We start from the raw sequence: 19,503 nt of genomic DNA, 5'->3' as shown, positions 1-19,503 counted from the left end.
GAGCCTCCCTCTGGTATGGCTTTCCTGCCCTTCTCTGTCTTGAGCTGGATCTCCTTAAATTCCGGAAGCTTCTCAAGACCTTCCTTTTCTTCTCCCCCTCCCCCTCTGCTAGTTCCACCTGCCTCTAATGTCTGGGGGGCTGTAACCCTCATGAGCCTTTCTGGGGCAGGATCTCCTTTGGCCAGTCTCTTCTTATCCCTTCCAGCACTTGCCTTCTGGCTCCCTTCCCAGACTAGCCTACTGAGTTTAGTCCTCCACCCTCGCACTATTTGACCCCTACCTCCTTGCCTGAGCGCCTGCCCTCCTGCCCCCTCCCCCCCCACTTAGCACTTGTCCAGCCCCCTGCCTGCTGGCACTCCTCCCTCTACTTCCTGTTATTGCACTTGCGCAATACGAATGTTACAAGCCCTAGTAGGACCGTTATTGTTATTTTCTCACCTGTACCCCCCTTGTCTTATGGCGCCTGGAAACACTTTTAATGTATTGGCGCCATACAAATGCTCAATACATATATAAATAAATATATAGGTGTTCAAGTAATTGTGGATCACTTGTTACCCTTTTTCAAACCCCAAAAAAATCCCCTAAATGGGTATGGGTGCATTTAAAAATAAAATTCCAAATTGTTTAACACTTGCCGAACCTTGCATAAAAGCAGAAGTGTGTTTCAAATGGAAAACTGAATCTCTGGGTCTGTGCTGTGCAGAAAAGTGTTTTCATGCTTACGCCAAGGGAGTATAGCTGGTTTAAAAGCACATTTTAGATATAGAGGGAACTAGGAACTGCAAATTCAAGGGGAACATTCTCACTATTTAGCGGCAAAAGAAAAGGTATTCCTTATATGCTGGGAAAAGGGGTTTTATTCAATGTTTCTTAGGCTAGAATATTGCTGGAAAGTGCACAGGAATGTCAGAAATAAAGAACCCTGTCCATGTCAATTTTTTTGCAGTTAGAAAAGCACTACCTTTTATTTAAGTTAGACCACATACCAATTACATAGTAAAGCACAGCTGTCATGTCATGTTCTAGGGTACTGCATTGATTATCTTTACCTTAGCAGTGGCCTTGTGAGTGACCGAATTATCTGACGTAGCCTCTAGACCTGTGTTTCTCTTTACATGTGACATGGGAGGACTAAAGTCAAGAAATGAAAAGTGCACGTGTTGTGTCTTGGAGATTCTGTGATTTTTCATTTTGAAAAACGAATTGGTGAGGCGGAGTGCCTCTTGATGATCATTGTGTAATATTAGGATTTTGTCTATTCGTTAAAAGAACAATAAATGAGTATTCTTTCTGCACTCCGCCCTGGTTCTTGGCTCTATATTGTAGAAGGGGCGAGGAGTCATAATAGTGTTATATGAATCAAAGGCAGAGTTAGTCAAGATTCTAAGTCAGAGCTCAATTGGTGTGGCGCTCTTGGTTGGGGGGCAACAGGGGGGGAAATTAACCCCTTGAATTAATGGCTGCCCCATAAAAATATCCTCCAGACACTGCGTCTACTCTCGTCTTGCTCAGAACTGTGGAGACGGCTGATGCTCGGAGCTAGGCACACTATAGGTGTCAGCTCTCAGAACTGTGGAAACGGCTGATGCTCGGAGCTAGGCACACTATAGGCGTCAGCTCTTACTCAGAACTGTGGAAACGGCTGATGCTCGGAGCTAGGCACACTATAGGCGTCAGCTCTTACTCAGAACTGTGGAGACGGCTGATGCTCGGAGCTAGGCCACTATAGGCGTCAGCTCTTACTCAGAACTGTGGAAACGGCTGATGCTCGCAGCTAGGACACTATAGGCGTCACCTATTACTCAGAACTGTGGAAACGGCTGATGCTCGGAGCTAGGCACACTATAGGCGTCAGCTCTTACTCAGAACTGTGGAAACGGCTGATGCTCGGAGCTAGGCACACTATAGGTGTCAGCTCTTACTCAGAGGTGTGGGTTTCTGCTCTCCCTCAGAATTAGGGACCTTATATGCTTGATCCCCACGTGTGTTGCTAGGTCTGAACACATCTGTGGCTATGCTAATGACGGGACTGTCAGGATTTAGGGCTAGCTAGCCTTTTGTTTGTAGCCCCTGGAGATACTATGCAGGGCGACAACCAAAAGACTCGGGGCTATAGCCCCTCCAGCCCCCACGCCCCTAGCGACGCCTCTGCTGACCCCACTCAAAGCTATGGACAATGTGGGAGTCCGATCCTACTCAGGGGGTGAGGAACTGCTGACCTCCGCACTGTTGGAAACGCTGCATGCGTGATCTCTGTCGCAGACATGTAGACAGTCAGGTATCATGTCTGCTCGATTTTAGAACAGAGGATTTGGCACCACCGGTTGGGGTTATGGCAGGACCCTAATCCTGACCTCTGAGAATTGGTTACTCTGTGCGTCTGCAATCTATTTAATAGTTGGAGTTATGGTAGGTGTCTGCTCTGGTGCGATGCTGGGGACAGGGCGAGATGAGCCTCAGCGTGGACAGTGCAGGTGTGTTCTCTATCTAAAAATGGGGGACATTGTAGGCGTTTACTATATGCCTCTGGATGGAGAACCCTGTGTGTGCCCTATCCAAGAATGTGGGACACCGTGCGTGTGATCATCCTCCTCTAGTTAAGTATTGGAGACACTACAGGCTACTTAGGCATGGGTTTTGCCCAGGATTTGTGGACACTACATGTACGCTGCGACTATGTCCTATGAGGTGCTCCAGAAATGAAGACAATATAGGATTGAGCTATGCCAAAGAGTTGTGAACAGTGTAGGTGTGCGCGTGTGTGTGGTGTGTCCAAGAGTTGGGGCCACTCTATAATTGGCCCTCCGTTCCCGAGTGGAGGACGCTGAAGGGGCCCGTCTGTGCCTCAGAGTTGGTGGACTTTGCAAGTGCTGCTCTCGTCTCTGACATGGCCAGGTGTGGGCCGTGCCTCCCAATGGCCGCACCGAGTCGCAGGCTCCCCTCAGGTGGAGGTGTTGTCTTGGCCGGCTCCGGCCCGTGATTGACGGCTCCCATGGAAACGGCTGGGTTTGCCTGGGCAGGACCCTCCCCCGTGCCCCTCCTCCAATGGGGAGGGTGAGGGCTGGGCTCGGTGTGCAGGACGGTGTGCTGCTGCGGGGGAGGCTCGCTCGCCGGGAGGGCAGCCGCAGGATCCCTTTACACTCGGGGTGGGGGCCCGAGATCGGATGGTTCCCGCAGAAACCTGATCCACGATCAGGCGGACATGTCTTCCCCGGGCAGGGAGATCAAGCAAGAGGAGGCGGTGGCGGAGGAGGCTGCCTGCGGGCTCCTCTTCCCGGGACCCCCGGGTTCCCCCGTGGGCGCCCTCTCGCTCTCCCCGGAGCACGTCGCCTGCGTGTGTGAGGCTCTGCAGCAGGGCGGGCACCTGGAGCGCCTGGCCCGCTTCCTCTGCGCGCTGCCCCCGGCGCAGCTGCTACGTGGCGGGGAGAGCCTGCTGCGCGCCCGGGCGCTGGTGGCCTTCCACCAGGGCCGCTTCCCGGAGCTCTTCAGCCTGCTGGAGGCGCACCCCTTCCCGGCCGCCAGCCACCCGCTGCTGCAGGACCTCTGGTACCGGGCGCGCTACAGCGAGGCGGAGCGCGCACGGGGCCGGCCGCTGGGCGCAGTGGACAAGTACCGGCTGCGCAGGAAGTTCCCGCTGCCGCGCACCATCTGGGACGGCGAGGAGACGGTCTACTGCTTCAAGGAGAAGTCCCGGGCCGCGCTCAAGGAGCTCTACCGCACCAACCGCTACCCGTCCCCCGCCGACAAGCGCAGCCTGGCCGGCCTGACCGGCCTGTCGCTCACGCAGGTCAGCAACTGGTTCAAGAACCGGCGCCAGCGGGACCGCACGCCGAGCGAGGCGCACTCCAAGAGGTGAGCAAGCAAGAACTGGGCGCTGGTGCTCAGCGGGCTAATGCACGGGCTGCGGAGGCCGCTCCCCAATATATGTAGCGAACCCTCGTTAAACGGCACCCCGAGCGGGGTTTGCAGACTGACTCACCACCCAGTACAGGGCCATCGAAGGTGTGCGTAGACCCCTTGCCCCCCTCAATACACCGCTCTCCTAATATACCACTCCAGGGAGCAAGCAGCCCACTCCCCCCCCCCCCAATACACTCCACTCCGACTTTGGCGGAGACAACAGAATAATCCGCACTCCCGTCTAGTGAGCATTCCATTGCCCAGTAAGGTAATTCCAAAATGTGTGCAGACCACTCCCCAATGACCCGACCCCCTCATCGCTCGCTGGGAAAGATGTGTCCAGACCAGCTCGTCCAGGATACCTAGACCACTCCCCTTATATGCCTCTCCAGGCGGCCACCAGATCAGCCAATACACAACAGTTCACTCACACTCCCCAACATCCTCCCTTTCAAAGGGTGAAAAGACCACCCCAATATCTTATTCCAAAAGGTTTATCGATCCCAGTTTCCCGTACTCTGTGGTGAGCCCCCTACCCGTCTGTTGTTCGCCCCCAATTCACAGAACCCGGAGGGAGGTGTGCATCTTACAAACCCCTCCCACTTTACGCTGTCCCAATACACTGGACCATGGGCAGACGCATTCCAAGAGGTGCCAACGCACCAGTGTCGCACTTCCGGTCCACTGCGCCCAGGTCCTCTCAACACTGTCTGTTGAACCCCCTACCCAAGCGCGCGTGTGCCAAGATCTGAGCACCCCCGCCCAGCAACGGGGCCCTTTCTCATGGAAGTTCTGTGCCTTTGACCCCAGACTTGTGACACGATTTGCTTCTGTGTACAGTCTATGGGCCCACAGGTGAGCACCCCCTCCTACTTTACAATATACCGACAGGCCACCGTGCACCTGCCCTAGGGATAAAATCAGTCGGGTATTTTTAGAAACCATGTAGGTGAGCGGCTGCACCTCCATCGAGCGACCACTAATATATATATATATATATATATATATATATCTCAACCAAAAGAGGAAAATGAACCGCACTCTCCGCAGTCAAAATAGAACCGTGAATGCCCAAATTTCCGAACGGAAAAAGCACAGCGCACAACACTAGAAAGGTCACAAAAAATTATTTAATGTTGCACAAGGAAATTATTTAAAATAAACAAAAAAAATACAAAGTATGGCTGGAACAGTAGCAAAAACAGAGGCAGGACGTTTTTTTTTTATGAACTGCCCTATCAAACTAGTATACTGGGTTGTGAAGCTGCAGTGGTCTCACCAGGTGAATTTTGCCCAATGTCACCCTAAACTAATAAACCTTTACGTAGTGTGACGAGAGCGCTACTCCCCTAGTAATGACCACTTATGCGTAATGGTGCAGCTCATACAAAATGCAACTTTTTTTGGTGACCAAATATAATTAAAACAAATCCTCGTAAACTGGATGTGTACCCGTTAAAAGTTATTTTAATTTGTAGCCGGATAGCCAAGAACCGACCTAACGCCACTGTTCTTCTTCAGGACTTATCCAGTTTTAAGTTGAGCAAATTCTCCGTTCCAATGTAACTTAATGTGGTGTTGTATCTTTCCACCTTATCCTTAAATCAGGATCCGAGGCGCTGATGAGTCGGATTTGTGTAACTCCAAGATGTACCAAGTGATCTAGCCGAGTTAGCCAGTCATGCAATAATTATCCCTAAACGTTCAGAGTGAGCTCTAAGATGAGCGAACAGAGCCGGTCCTGTGTTAAACAGAGCCACATTTCTGTAACGCAATAGAATGGAGCCAATCAGAGGTGTTGCTAGGGGTGGCTTAGGGGGCTATAGCCCCGGGTCTTTTGGTTGAAGCCCCGGATAGAATCTCAGGAACTACAACCAAAAGGCTAGCTAGCCCCGAGTCCCGACATTACCATAGCCCCAGATGTTTTCCAGACCTAGCAACACCCCTGGAGCCAAGGCCCGCAAATACCGGTCACACAACACTAGACCGGCTCTGTTCTCTCATCTAAGAGCTTCCCCTGGTAAGTATCATTATTGCATGATTGCCTAACTCGGCTAGATCCCTTGGTACATCTTGGAGTTAGACGAATCCGACTCATCTGTATCTAGGAACCTGATTTAAGGATAAGATGGAAAGATCTGATGCCTGCATTGACTATTGAGGTCTGAAGGACTCGTCGCAACTGGTTACATTGGAACGGAGCATTTGCTCAACTTAAAACTGGAGAAGCCCTGAAGAAGACCTGTGGTGTCGGGTCGAAACCCGCATTGGCTATCCGGTTATCTATTACAAGAACTTTTGACGGGCACACATCCAGTTTACGTGGATTTGTTTTGATTATATTTAGTCACCAAAAACTGCATTTTGTAGAAGGTGCATTATTACGCATAAGTGGTACTTAATAGGGGAGTAGCGCTCTCTCGTCACACTACATAAAGGTTTATTTTAGAAAACTACTAAATAATGTATTCGTTTAGCTAATCCGAGTGCCACAAGGCCTAGTAGGACCGTTATTGTTTGATTACGTACTTTTGTTTATTTCTCCCCTGTTCCCTCCCTTTTTTTGCCTTGTGGCGCTTGGAAACATCATTGTGTTGCATAGGCGCCTAACAAATGCTGATAAATAAAGCAACTCATTACTACAGCAGGTAGCGATTCGTGAGTGAAGAAGTTCCATGGGACTGCACACGGCTGCCTCCCCAGTTTCTGCTCTGTCTCCCACATGAAGCCGAGCAGTTTCCTATTCATTTATGGCAATAGAGCTCATTTAGAGGGGGGTGTAACATGGGATCACAGTCTATGGTGGCCAGTGGCATTGGAGCCCCCCACCCCCACACAGCTCTTGGAGGTGTGATTTGCATGTTCCGTTTACAGCTACTCCCACCCCTCACAACCGGTCAGGTGGGGCGCGCCCTCCTCTCCAGCTCCCCCAGAGGGCACAGTGCCCCTAGGCGGGCCCCGCGCTGCTTGGTGTGGCGTAGTACTTTACTTGACAGGATGGTAATTTCCACACTTCCTGGTAAGTAAATATTGTACACAATTTACGGCAGTGGCTTGATACGTTTCACATTTTCGTGCGTGGTGTGCCCCCCCCCCCCCCCCCCCCTTAGCCCGGCGCTCCCGTGGCGTGTTTTGCCATGCTTTCTGCACTCTTGTGACTTATCAATTTTCCCTCTGACCCTTTTCCGCACTTGTTGTGCCTCCTTTTATCTGACTTCGGGCCCCGCCCCCCTTGTTAGGATTCTCCTGACTTCCCCAGTTTTTGCGGTGTCTCCCGCGCCTGGCACGCACACCACCAAGGCCGGGCAGCGCGCACGCCGTCTCCTGTGACAGAGTTAATGATTGCCCACGCTGGGGCCTGGCACGCACGAGGCTCCGTGTTTTGAAACCTGATTCGGGAGCTCCGTTCTGATCTGCTTTCACTCCAGTCTTCCAGAGAGGGAGAGCTCGCGCGGCATGGGGGTGTGTGTGGGGGGGAGGGTCAGATGTCCGGCTCGGCAAAATGCACGGCCACCCAGCTCTGTGTCCTGGTACTCTTCGGCACCGCACCTCATTCTAACGTATGACTTCAAAGCACTTGCCGGATAGGTTTGAATATTTTCAACGGGCTCAGCCTTTCACCCGTCATAGGTTGACAACAGCGGGTTCGCACCTCACCTTGTGCTTACGTATAACTTCAAAGCACGTGCCGGCTAGGTAAGCCAGCAGTTCACAGGTTTGAATATGTTCAACTCGCTCCGCCTTTCACCCTTCATAGGTTGCTAACAGCGGGTGTGGTTTTTGAATTTCACCACGGGAGCAGACTTTTCTCCCTCTGTGAATATGAACAAGTAACAGAGCTCGACCCGTTCCCAGGTGAACACAGTGCATTTTAGAGCCCCTTTTACAGGTGGTATTCCGCAAAAAAAAGCTAAAGGACTTCTAGGTTGATCTGTAAATATTCTTATTATGATTTATGCCAAGCCACTGTTTTCCATTATTGCCTGTGGTAACCCAATAATGTTTATTGCCTGCTCTCCAGCGCCCACATACCTACGTGTTTGGCGCGCGCTACAAATGCTAGATAAGTAAATGTTAAATTAAAAAATGTCAGCAACAGGCACCTAACCTGCAGAGCCACCTTTCAGCTTACTGCGTTGGGGACTGTTGCTCAACTTTAAAGAATTGTGCTGCAGGGGAGTCCCTGATGCTGCTCCTCAGCCACTGAAGCAGCACCAGTGCAGTCCATCTACACGGTTTAGCAGCCAATGGGGGTGTACTTCCTGTAGCATTGAACATCTGTGCAGTCTCATTAGAGGTAGAGTCGGCAGCTTGAAAGTGTTAACATCTGTACGGGGCAACGTGTGATTTATACCACCGTTCCTACAGAAGTGAGGGGGGGCTGCCCCTTTATCTCAACCCGCCCCCTCCCCCGCACTCGAAGTCTATGGAGATTAGGCTTTGACGAGACAGAAATTAATCAGACAGACAGCCGCATCTGTTAACGAGGGCCTCAAAGTATTTTACTCTCCTGAGTTCTCAGTGGTGGAAGTTATTAGTGAAAACAAATAGGATTGCAATGCAATAGGGAATTCTGCCCCATTGGGCTCTAGTGAAGTAAGTAGGATGGCTTTGTGTTTTCTTGAGCATGGCTTCAATATGTCCAGTTCACCATGCAGTGGGTCGATTCTAGACCTGCCCCCTGGCAATCGCTCCTTTCGGCGCTGCGCCCCATAGAGTACAGTTGAGTTCCACAATACACTCGGTCTGGTTGCACACATGGCTCTTACACCTTTTTCCTTCATCCCAACTATTTACCCGACTCTGCTCCTCCTCACCACTTCTGATGTTCTATCATACCCCTCCTTTGCCTCTGACAGGTAAAAGCGCTTCAATGTCATGAACTATGGCAGTAGGCACTATACAGAGATCAAATAACAATCGTACCAGCCTGCCATATGAAAGGACAGGCACCGAGTTCTCCGGGGTAACGGAATACAGTGCAATATAAGGTAAAGTGGTTTTACAAAGTTCCATGTTCACAGCCTCTTGGCGCATGCCCTCTTTGGGGAGTAATAGTACCACTCGCCAAAAAAGAAAAACTCTGGATTCTAGTCTTACCAAAGAACTACGAACATAACCTCTGATGACGTTCGCTAGATGCTTTTTTTTGCACGCATTTTTGCGGGCGTGCTGATACCCAAATGAGTTTTTTTTTTAATTTGGGGGGTGCGACCCCAGGCCCTCGTCCCTCAATGTACTGAAGTGGGATTGTGCACAGGGTGACGAAGGATGGGTTGTAGCATCCACGACGTGTTCCTTGGGGGTTTCTAGGTGTACCTTTTGGGCTGATTGTGTAGTCCATGGCGGTTCAACAAAAGTTGACTTTGCTGTCGCTTCGGGCGAGGGGTATCGATCAGGGGCGCAATGGCTTTACATGGTACAGGCCTCGGTGGACCTCGGCAGCATTCTGTGGGGCCAGGGAGCCCTAATTCTCAAGCCACACGAGCTGAGCCCTAAAAGGAGAACCCTGCGACCGCCAGAATCTGAGCAACTGATCAAGACCCTGGTGGCATGGGCCAAGGCTTTCTTCTGTGGTCCTGGGACTATATCCTGCACCTGTGCCTCTGCTGCGGCGCTCAGCCCATGGCTTGTGCCATGGATCGGGGCCCTGTTCCGTGGTCTCCACAGTCCCTGTTGTTTATGTAGCCAAAAACAGTACCCTGTTCCGTGTGACTTGGCTTACCTTGGGGTCCTTCTTGCATGCCGATCTTCCTCTGGGGTATTTAGTTCGGGTATATATATAGTCTGACCTGTTCCTTGCTTGTTCTGTGACCGTGCCCGTGCCCATGAAGCCATGTCTGCAGCACGGCCCTGTGACAGTGTTCAAGTGTATATAGCAAGGATCGGGCCACTAGTCTATTTTTCTATTTGAATTTTTAAAATGAGCTACTTTCGCCTTGTCGCATCACAGCAGGGACTGCAATTTGAAGCCGGTTCACGCACCTTTCTTGCTCTGTGTGGAATAGGGAGTCCTCGAGTACCTCACCCCATGAGAGAGAGTGATATAACTTAGATCATGGACCTGCAACATTTGGCTCTGTGGATGAGAACTACAATTCCCATCTCCCCATGCCAGCAAAGTCGATGGATCATGGGAGACACAGCACAGAACATCTGTGGAGCTGCAGAACCATGACTTAGTTCGTCGATTTGCCAGTAAGTAAGGATGCCCACATATAAGGATTGTTTAACCGAACACTTGACTTTTTATGGACTCCTCGATTTTTAGAGACTGGGAGCCAGCGCCTGGTCTTCCTGGTGTCTCCTATGGCGACTTAGACGAGCCACTGCAATTGGTCTGTGACATGGAGGGGTTCATGTTGTCTTCTCTTGTAGACTGGTGGTCTTGGACTAAAGGCACCAGTGTTGCACTGACCCAGTCCTCCAGACTTGGGGCTGGGTTGGGGCATTGCAACTTTCACCCAGTGATTGCAACGGCCATGATCGCTTAGATGGGAGACCAGCTTGTGGGTGAGGTGCTGCAGTGTTTTAGTGGTGTATGTAATTGGGGGCATCTTGGCTCTAAGGCCATGCCAACTTTAGATCTCTGTAGATATGTATCTGGATGTATTGGGAGCATTTAAGAGTGCCCACCTGAATCATTCTTTACGGTGCCGCTTCTGGCCTCTTGTGGGGACCCAATGTGACCACGTCTACTGGGCAGCTTTTGTGACCTGTGGCGCTGGGGTGGTGCACTTCATCTTGCCCATGTTTACAAGGTGAACCCTATGGCAGTGAGGGCATGCCGAATGGGATCTTTGTTGTGTCTGCCCCCATTGAGTGCACAGCCATGGGTCAATGTGCCTTGCTTACTGTGGGCCCCATGTCACCTGAGGTGTGCTTCTTGCAGACGCTCCCCGGGGTGGGGTGCACTAGACCGGACCTTGTTTGCAGTGTGACCAGTGGCTGTGGCGTGGGAGCCTGACCCTGAGCTTTTGTTTACAGTGTGGGTCCCTCTGCCAGTGGGGTGCACCCAGTCTGACCTGGTGTACAGTAACTTGCGACCTGTGGTAGAATGGGTGTTTACAATTCAGACCTCTGCTGGGGGGCGCGCCCCAGTCAGCCTGACCTTGTTTACAGTGTGCATCATTTGTCCTGGGGTGGTGGGGCTGGTCCCTGAAGGACTGCTAATTTAAAGTTCGCCCATTTGGGGGAGGGGGCGGTGGTTAAGGAGCAGGTTCACCCAGTCTGGCCTACAATTCTTTTTCTTCAGTTTGGGCCCATCGGTTACTTTGTTGAGCAAATGTGCTTAACTCTCTGTAGCTGAACTTTCGGCGCTCGTATAATGTGCCTTTAGATAGGACTATTGTTGATGAATGAACAATTATTTTGTCAGGATCACCATAGCTGAAGGTATCACGTGGAGACAGAATGGCAACGTTGGTGACCATTTTAAACCCAAAAAAGTGACCTTGGTCGTGCATGGTGACTAGTGAGAGGAGGCATGTGGAGAAAGTTCACGGAAGTGGGTATTTTTCTTACAGCGCCTCGTGTACCTTGTGGCGGCTCTACAGGCGCACAGACGTGGGGGGGGGGCGGGACTCGAGGGGCTCCACACCCCGCAGGGAACCCCCATTCACTGACTAAGGAAGGTATATGGACCTATAACCTGTCCCCTCATTTCTCTTGGCCAGACTAAGACCAAGTGCGTGGACCTCCCGGCGCCAGAGTCGTGGGGAGCGGGAGTTATAAAGCTAAGGGCGGCTTTAATGCCCCCCTTCCCTCCACCAATGACCAAAAGAGCAGCCAGACCTCATCATGGCCACTCAAAGTAGGAGCTTCTGGATTAAGGGAGGGTCTTAAACAAACATACAATTAGAGCCGAAGAATGCCGATTGTCCTCTCTCATTCATGGGCTCCCGGGGAGGCCGGCGAGGACACCATTTTAGGGTTTGCCGCATGTCAACAAACGCCTGAGCTCTCTTTATTCAACTGGCCTGCAGCAGCAGCGGCAGCTGCACGTGGGCCCGGCGCGCGGCGGGAAGGGAGGGAGCGGCCGCCATTTGGCGTCTTCACACAGCCGGCGGCGAGGCGCTGCTCTCCGGGAGACCCCCTGCCGCGGGGCGGGAGGGAGGGGGGGGGGGCGGCTCGCCAAGAAGCCCCGGGTCTTCACGGTTGCGGCTTAAGAGTTCTCTTTTCACGAAGAACCCTCATCTACACATCTAGGATGCGCACTTAAACGTCTAATGGATGTTATTTTGGATAGGATGATTTACACTATATTTTTTTCTTCCTTTTTTAAACCGAAAACTTTAAATCGGGCATTGGTCGAAAGCAGGTTCGGAGATGCTATTTCTGCAAATCTCGTTTTGCAAAATGAAATAATACATCTTGAAATCAAACAATTGTTTGTTGGTCAAACAATTGTTTGTTGGTATTTTAAAATTTTCTTTTTGCGTGTGTACATAATACGTTTTACTAATAAAAAAATAAATGGAAAGAGTGGGTGGGGGAGCGCACCTAATTTTTTCAAATAAAATCTTAATATTTGATGCTTTTAACTATGGATGATTGTTTATTTAATTATGACAGTATTTATGCCTGAGGATGGCTTGATGCGCTTATGCAATGTATACATGTCCGTTCGGACTATAGTATATTAAATACAAATATTTACGTACCAAATCAGTGTGAATAATTTTAACTGGTTAAGATACAATCCAGCACAATACCCTCTTTAATTGTCCTAAAATATTAGTTGCTAAGAACCCCAAAATAATCTGCTCTAAGTCTTATGGCTGTTCATTCTTGACCAACAACTAAAGAAACTGTGTGGTAATCTGCTTGTAATCCTTGACAAAGGCAAGCTGCTCCTTTTTAGTTTGTGATGTTATGGAAACGCTTCAAGAGCTACAAAACTTGGGGTTGGGGATCTATTTTCCGATTCAGTTTTTCCCCAGGTTTGATTGCTAACTAGGAGGTGGAGAGCTTTGAGTCGAGATGCACCGTTTGCAATATGAATGACCGAGACATTCACATTTACCATGTAGAATTGCACATGGCAAATAAAGTCCTTGCATCACAATGATTACTGTTGGCTTCAGAACCTTTTAAACAATACCTGTTGAAACTTCTTGGTTTTACCAACTGCATAAAGAGTTGGCCCTGGCAGAATTCAAGTGTATGCATGTTTTCTCCTGTGGCACAGAACAGGTAAATGCAATGCGCATCAACTGATCAATATTAAGTCCCAAGCCTTTTAAGTGCAGAAAGGCAGCCAACACTCCCATCCACTTTTGTTTTCATAGCAATTCTTCTCCTGTTTAAAAATATGCCGAAACAGAACTCTCAAATTATGTTCTAGAAGTGCTGGCACTTGTATCACATGCAGCTTGGCAATCCTGTATTGATTGATTTGATTTATTTATTTATAGAACGCTTTACACCAAGGCGCCGTACAATGGAACGTCAGAATACAGTATAACAACAACACTTAACAATGGGAGCAAAATTTACATCTTGAATCATTCAACAAAACCGTGCAAAGAGCAATTAACTGAGGGGGGAGGAAGGGAGAGTGGGGGGAGTAGGAGATGGACAGGGCGAGGGAAAATGGAAGGGAGAGGAGTAGGAGAGGGGAGAGAGGAATCGGGGAGGAGGGGAAGTGGAAAGGGCAGAGGGGAAGTTTTCAAGGGGGAGAATGGAGGAGGAGGGATTTAAGGGAAGTGCGAAATGAGGGGAAGGTCGTGGTAGAGCGAATTGTAAGAGGGAGTGAGTTCCAGTGAAGAGGTGCAAGGAGTTGGAAGGAGTGGAAACGGGAGGAAGCACAGGGGGAAGGAGGTAAAGGGAGAAGGAAATGGTCAGCGAAACGAAGGGAGGGGGAGAAGGAGAGATGAGGAGGAGCAAGACCATGGAGGGATTTGAAGACGAGGCAGAGAAAGTAAAATTTTAGTTGTAAGTGGAAGGGTAGCCAGCCAAGGTGAGAGCGAGGAAGAGATGGAGTCACGGGGGAGAGGAGACAGAGGGTACGAACAGCAGAGTGGTATACGGATTTAAGAGAGGCAAGCTGTGATGCGGGAAGTCCAAAGATTAGAGAAGAGCAGTAGAAGAGGCAGGAAAAGATGAGAGAGGAAATTAAGAGTTTGGTGGCATGGGACGTGAGGGAGGAACGGATTTGGCGTATATTGTAAAGGTGGTAACGGCAGTTGCGGCGAAATGTGTTGTGAGAAGGTGAGAGAGGAGTCAAAAAGAACGCCTAGATTACGAGCTTGGGGGGGAGATAGGGAGATTGGAGGGAGGAAAGTGTATGAAAGGGGGAGGACCGGGAGGGGGAAGAGAATTAGAGGGGAAGAAAAGGACTTCAGTTTTATCAGTGTTAAGAGAGAGAAAGCGGGAGGACATACAGTTCTTGATAGCAGTGAGGCAGGAGGAGAGCTTAAGGTGGAGGTCAGGCGAGGAGGAGAAAGAAAGAGTTGAGTATCGTCAGCATAGAAGTGGTGGGAAATGCCAAATGAGGAGATGACAGGGGCAATGAGGGAGGTGTAAAGAGAGAAAAGGAAAGGACCAAGTACAGAGCCTTGAGGAACACCGTAGATAAGAGGAAAGTAAGGAGAGGACTGGCCTCCCCAGGATACTGAAAAGGAACGGGAGGAGAGGGAGGAGGAGAACCATTTTAGAACAGGGCCTTTAAACCCAAAGGAGGAAAGTATGGAGCAGGAGTGGGTGATCGACCGTGTCAAAAACTGCAGAGAGATCAAGAAGAATAAGAATAGAGGATTGCTTGGAATGCCGAACAGAGAGGAGTGAGTTAAGGATAGAGGTGAGAGCAGTTTCAGTGGAATGTTTGGGATGGAAGCCAGATTGGAAGGGAGGAAGGGCAGGAAGAAGTAACAAAGGCTGAGAGTTGAGAGTAGGCAAGGCGTTCAAGAAGCTTAGAAAGGAAAGGTAGAAGAGAGATAGGCCTGTAGTTGGCAGTGAGAAGTGGATCGGCAGAAGGTTTCTTAAGAATAGGAATAATCGTTGCATGTTTGAAAGCAGCGGGAAAGGTAGATGAGGAGAAGCAGGAGTTGAAGAAGGTGGTAAAGTAAGGGATAAGGAGAGGGTAGATCTTGGGGATAAGAACAGAGGGGAGAGGGATAGAGGGGGCGGATGTGGGGTGGGCTTAGGATAGAAGGGAGGAGACTTCAGAGGGGGAAACAGGTGAGAAGATGGACATATTAGAAGAGGGAGGAGAGGGGGGAGGAGGAGAGGGAGAGTCAGAGAGGGAGTTAATTTTTTGACGGAGTGTGAGGATTTTGGAGGAGAAGAAGTTGGCAAAGTCAGAAGGAGAGAGTGTAGGATTGGTTGAGGGATCAGGAGTGGGAGGAGAAAGAAGACGGGAGAGAGTTTGGAAGATCCGTCGAGGGTCTGAGGCATGAGACTGGAGAAGGTTAGAGTAGTAGGAGGATTTGGCCGCTGCAAGACAAGAGTTGTAAAGTGCGTGGTAAGAAAAGTAAGAGGTTTGATTAGAAAGCGAGGGAGTTTTGAGCCAGAGTCTCTCTAACCGCCGGAGAAGGCGCCGCATAGAACAGAGATGGGAGGTGAGCCAGGGTTGAGAAGGCATCCGAGCAGGACGAAAGAGGGTAAAGTTGATCTAGGGCAGTGGAAATGGAAGAGGAAAGGGAAGAGAGAGCATCGTCTGCAGAGAGTAGAGCAAAGTCATGGGGAGTTGGAAGAGAAGCTGCACAGGTGTCGGAAAAGAAGGTAGCGTTGAAGTAACGACACGAGTAGATTGGAGGGGAGGGATTAGCAATAGTGGAGTGTGAGTGAGGAGATGGGGAGAATGAGAGTACGGCATGGTCTGAGAGATCAACAGGAAGAGAAGAGACAGGGGAGGAGGGGTAGGAGGAATTGAAGATGAGGTCAAGAGTGGAGCCAGAGGAGTGAGTAGGGGATGAGGGAAGGGGGGAGAGGAGGTAGGAGTCGAGGATGGAGGAGTGGGGATAACATTGAGGGGGAGGAGGCAGATGGATATTAAAGTCGCCAAGTACAGATAGAGGAGAGGGGGAGGGAGAGATAAGTGAGAGGAGGTGATCAAGGTCTTCATAGAAGGAAGAGAGAGGGCCAGGGGGACGATAGATGATCAGGAAGGAAATAGGGTGGAGAGAGGAGAAGGACTTGTAGAGGAAGTCAAAGGAAGGGAAAGAGGGGAGAGGAGGAGGAGGAGATGTATTTGGGGTGGTACAGGAGACCAACGCCTCCACCACGGCCTGAGGGGCGGGGGGTGTGAATGAAGGAGGAAGAAGAGGTCGTCAAGGAGGCAGGGACAGAGGTGTTATGAGGGGGAATCCAGGTTTCAGTAAGACAGTGGAAATGAAGGTTGAGACGAAAGAATAGATCAAGGGTAGCTGCAGTTTTATTACAGATGGATCTGGCGTTCCAGAGAGCAGTGTTTATGAGGGCAGAGTGGTTGGCAGTTGGGGGGGGGGGGTAAAGAAGGTTCGGGCGGTGAGAGAAGGAAGGAGGGTAACTGGAGGAGTGGGGGTCAGGATAGTGAAGAGGACTAGGCATTAGGAGGAGTAAGGAGAGGAGGGGAAGGTGGAAGGATGGAGAGAGGGGGGGAAGAGTGACGCGGAAGGGGGTTATGGAATATCGCATACCAAAGGACATGGAGAAGGACAAGTAGAGAAGGGCCGTTGTTGTAGGAGTTAGGAATGTGGGGGGCAGACACCAGTGTGACAGTTACAGTTGGAGTAGTCCAGGTACGGGATGGCGCCGAAGGTGGACTCGGGGCCAGTGATGAGAGATGGCCCGGAAGGAGACAAAAGCATCAGAGGGAGCGGGTATTCGAAAGTGCAGTTGGAGGAGTCCAGGTGCTTGAGGCAGGAAAATGAGGTGGTAAAATGAGGTGTATGCACGCCATGCAGAACTAACAGTACCAGAAGACCATACAAAGTGAACCTAAAAGCTAGAACTGGTTTATTATTTCACACCTGATATGGCACACCTAGTGCCCTCTTCATCGCGCCTTGAAACACTTGTGTATTGGCGCCTTATAAATGCCATATCATAGACACTACATACGGGTGCACTCCTTTCAGACTTGCACACAACCCAAAAGAGTCTGTCTGCTTGCAGTCACAGTTTGACACATGGAAGTATCCTTGTACTGTGCATAACGTTTGTAAATGCACAATTGGGGGTGTTAAATCCCTTGCAACAGATGGTCAGCCACAGCCGGTTTGCATGAGTGGGTGCTGGGAAATAGCATATATTACTGCTTGATTTGTGTTTGCTTTAGCCATAGGACCTTTCCACAGAGGCTCCAAGTGGTTTCCCTCATGGTTGAGGACATAATGTGTTGTGGTGGATCAAGGTTTTTCCTCGACTCACACAAATAACGGTCAAGCCGGCAACATGTAGCGAGTCATGCTACCACCATGGAGCGAGGAAAATCACTCATTAGATGCTAGGAAAAGGCTTCAGCCTCCCTCACCACTGAATAGCAGCACAGCTGGAAAAGCACAGTGATAGAATGTTACCCCCCACCATGTAGATGACTGGGTTAAATCCCATTTTAAGGACTGTGGGTAAACTGAATTTAAATTAATTAAATAACATCTACAACATAAAGCTAGCGGAACACAGATCTACCCAGGAGGAGCAAACGAGATCAACTGGAGCAGAGCTCTTACATAGATTTATTAGAACTCCTAATTCATTTATAAACGCCTAAACCCCAATGCCAGTGGTCAGGGTCATATAACTGACCAGTTATATGTGAGCACTTCAGCGGAGTGGGAACAAACACAAAGGGTGACTACATTGAGTAGCTGGTTAGGGGAGATCAGTTAGGCAAATAGCCAAGTTTTCCAAGTTTAGTGGAAGGCCCAGTACGAGGCCTCTGGTCTAAGCACAGTGGTTAGTGCATTCCAAGTACTTGCCATGAAAAAAGGGAAACTAGCCCCCCCCCTCCTTTGGGCACAATGAGTCTATGGGCGTGGATAGGCCTTACTGGTCTGTTGGACTTGAGTCTTTCTATTTTCTGTGAGAGATAATGAGGGGCAGTGTTGCTCAGGCATTTGTGCACGATGGAAAGTGATTTGAAAATAATCGTTTCCCGGATGGGGAGCCAGTGCCCCTTTCTTCTCACTGTTGTGATGTGGTCTTTTTGGGGGATGTTCTGTGCCGGTCGTAATGCATTGTACTGGATAATCTGTAGTTTATTTAAGTTCTGTTTGGAGGTTCTGGCAAAAAAGAGAGTTACAGTAGTCAAAAGTCTAACGCCTGTTATTGCTCTGGCGATGGTCATGCAACTTTCTGTGGCGATGAATTGTCTCGCTGCATTATCAGCTTACCTGTGTATGCAGCTGAGGAGGCAGGCCATTGAGTTGACTTGTTTGAGAGGGCTGAGTCCAGGTGTACCCCCAGTGTTTTTACTGCCTCAGAGGTCTTGGTCTGGATGCCATCTATCCAGAATGATGAGAATTGAGGGCTGAGTTTTTTTTTAGCATTGCTGGGGAGCTCACAAGCAGGATCTCTGTCTTATCATTGTAAAGGCACAGGTAACGGTAACTTGTCCGGCTGTATGTTTACCAATGCAGCTGTAGCGCCATGATGCCAGTGGGGGAACAATGTGCTTTATAAGAGTAGATAAGATAAGGTAACTGGCCACCATCCAGGACTGTATGGCAGCGTAAATCTTGTTGATCGTATGGGAGTCTTCATACACACCAGGGGAAGGAGGGTATCCAAGAGGTCAAATAATGGTTCTGTAAAGCTGTTCTACAGGAGCCTTGGGGTCCCTGCAGGGTATGGGGATGGCGGCGGTCGGGGGGGCAGCCGCGGCGTCTCAGAAGACTCTCATGGATTGGCTCTCCAGGAATGAGGCTATTCATAGTGCAGCTTCCTGTGAAAAATTGGCTGCCGATGTGAGGTGGTGGCAGAAGGTTTACTAAATGAAAGGCTGCAGAAAGGTCTAAAAGTAGGAGGAGTGCCGGTTTGACTTCATCCTTGAAGCCGTCCATTTGTATTTTCAGGTCAAATAGAGCTGACTCAGTGCCATGGCCTGGTCGGAAACCTGACTGCCACATACCTAAAATATGGTGAGATTCTAGGTAGTGTTGGATTTGATTCTGTGCAGCCCTGTCTAGGATCTTAAGCAGGAATGGGACAGTGGTGACTGGGCGATAGTTATGGGGCGAGGTTGGGTCTAGGGAGGATTTATGAAGAGTGGGAGGACCCATGATTCCTTAAGGCAGGCAGGAACCTGATGCGTGGAGAACGGTGAATTGATGAATTTGGTGATGAATGGAAGTAGGTGTTAAGACTTGATGGTCGTGTAGATGAATCCTCCGTCCCCAAGTACCACACGGGCAAGAATAGTATTATAACTACCCGTGCAGTCTTTGAGGCCACAGGTGTGGAGTACCGTCAGCCTGGAACCAGGAACGCCGGAAGAAAACCCCCTGACCACTGTAAGGCAAGCAACGAGATTAGGGAAAGGAAGGCAAGACAGTGAATGGTTGAAAAGGACAAATCACACTTAATCTTACCCAAATGCCAGTGGTCAGATACCCCGGGTGTAGTACTGGGCAGGGTTCTACAATGGTGGTCGACGGCAGGCAGCAGATGGTGATA

The 19,503-nt window shown here is 50.0% G+C and overlaps 1 protein-coding gene across 2 annotated transcripts in view; it reads left to right on the top strand.

The window, feature by feature from the left end:
* Positions 1 to 3,083: 3,083 nt before the first annotated feature.
* SIX4 (SIX homeobox 4) overlaps positions 3,084 to 19,503 on the top strand; it is a 103,443-nt gene continuing 87,023 nt past the window's right edge. For both annotated transcript variants that reach the window (XM_069638922.1, XM_069638921.1), the window contains exon 1: positions 3,084 to 3,855. In XM_069638922.1, coding sequence (XP_069495023.1) covers positions 3,206 to 3,855 — 650 coding nt within the window. In that variant the 5' untranslated portion in view covers positions 3,084 to 3,205. The remainder of the gene's footprint in view (positions 3,856 to 19,503) is intronic.

Source organism: Ambystoma mexicanum, chromosome 14 (genome assembly GCF_040938575.1).
Source record: "Ambystoma mexicanum isolate Mex_15411 chromosome 14, UKY_AmexF1_1, whole genome shotgun sequence".
In the NCBI taxonomy this organism is placed as follows: Eukaryota; Metazoa; Chordata; class Amphibia; order Caudata; family Ambystomatidae; genus Ambystoma; species Ambystoma mexicanum.
This window is presented reverse-complemented; position numbering and strand designations above follow the sequence as displayed.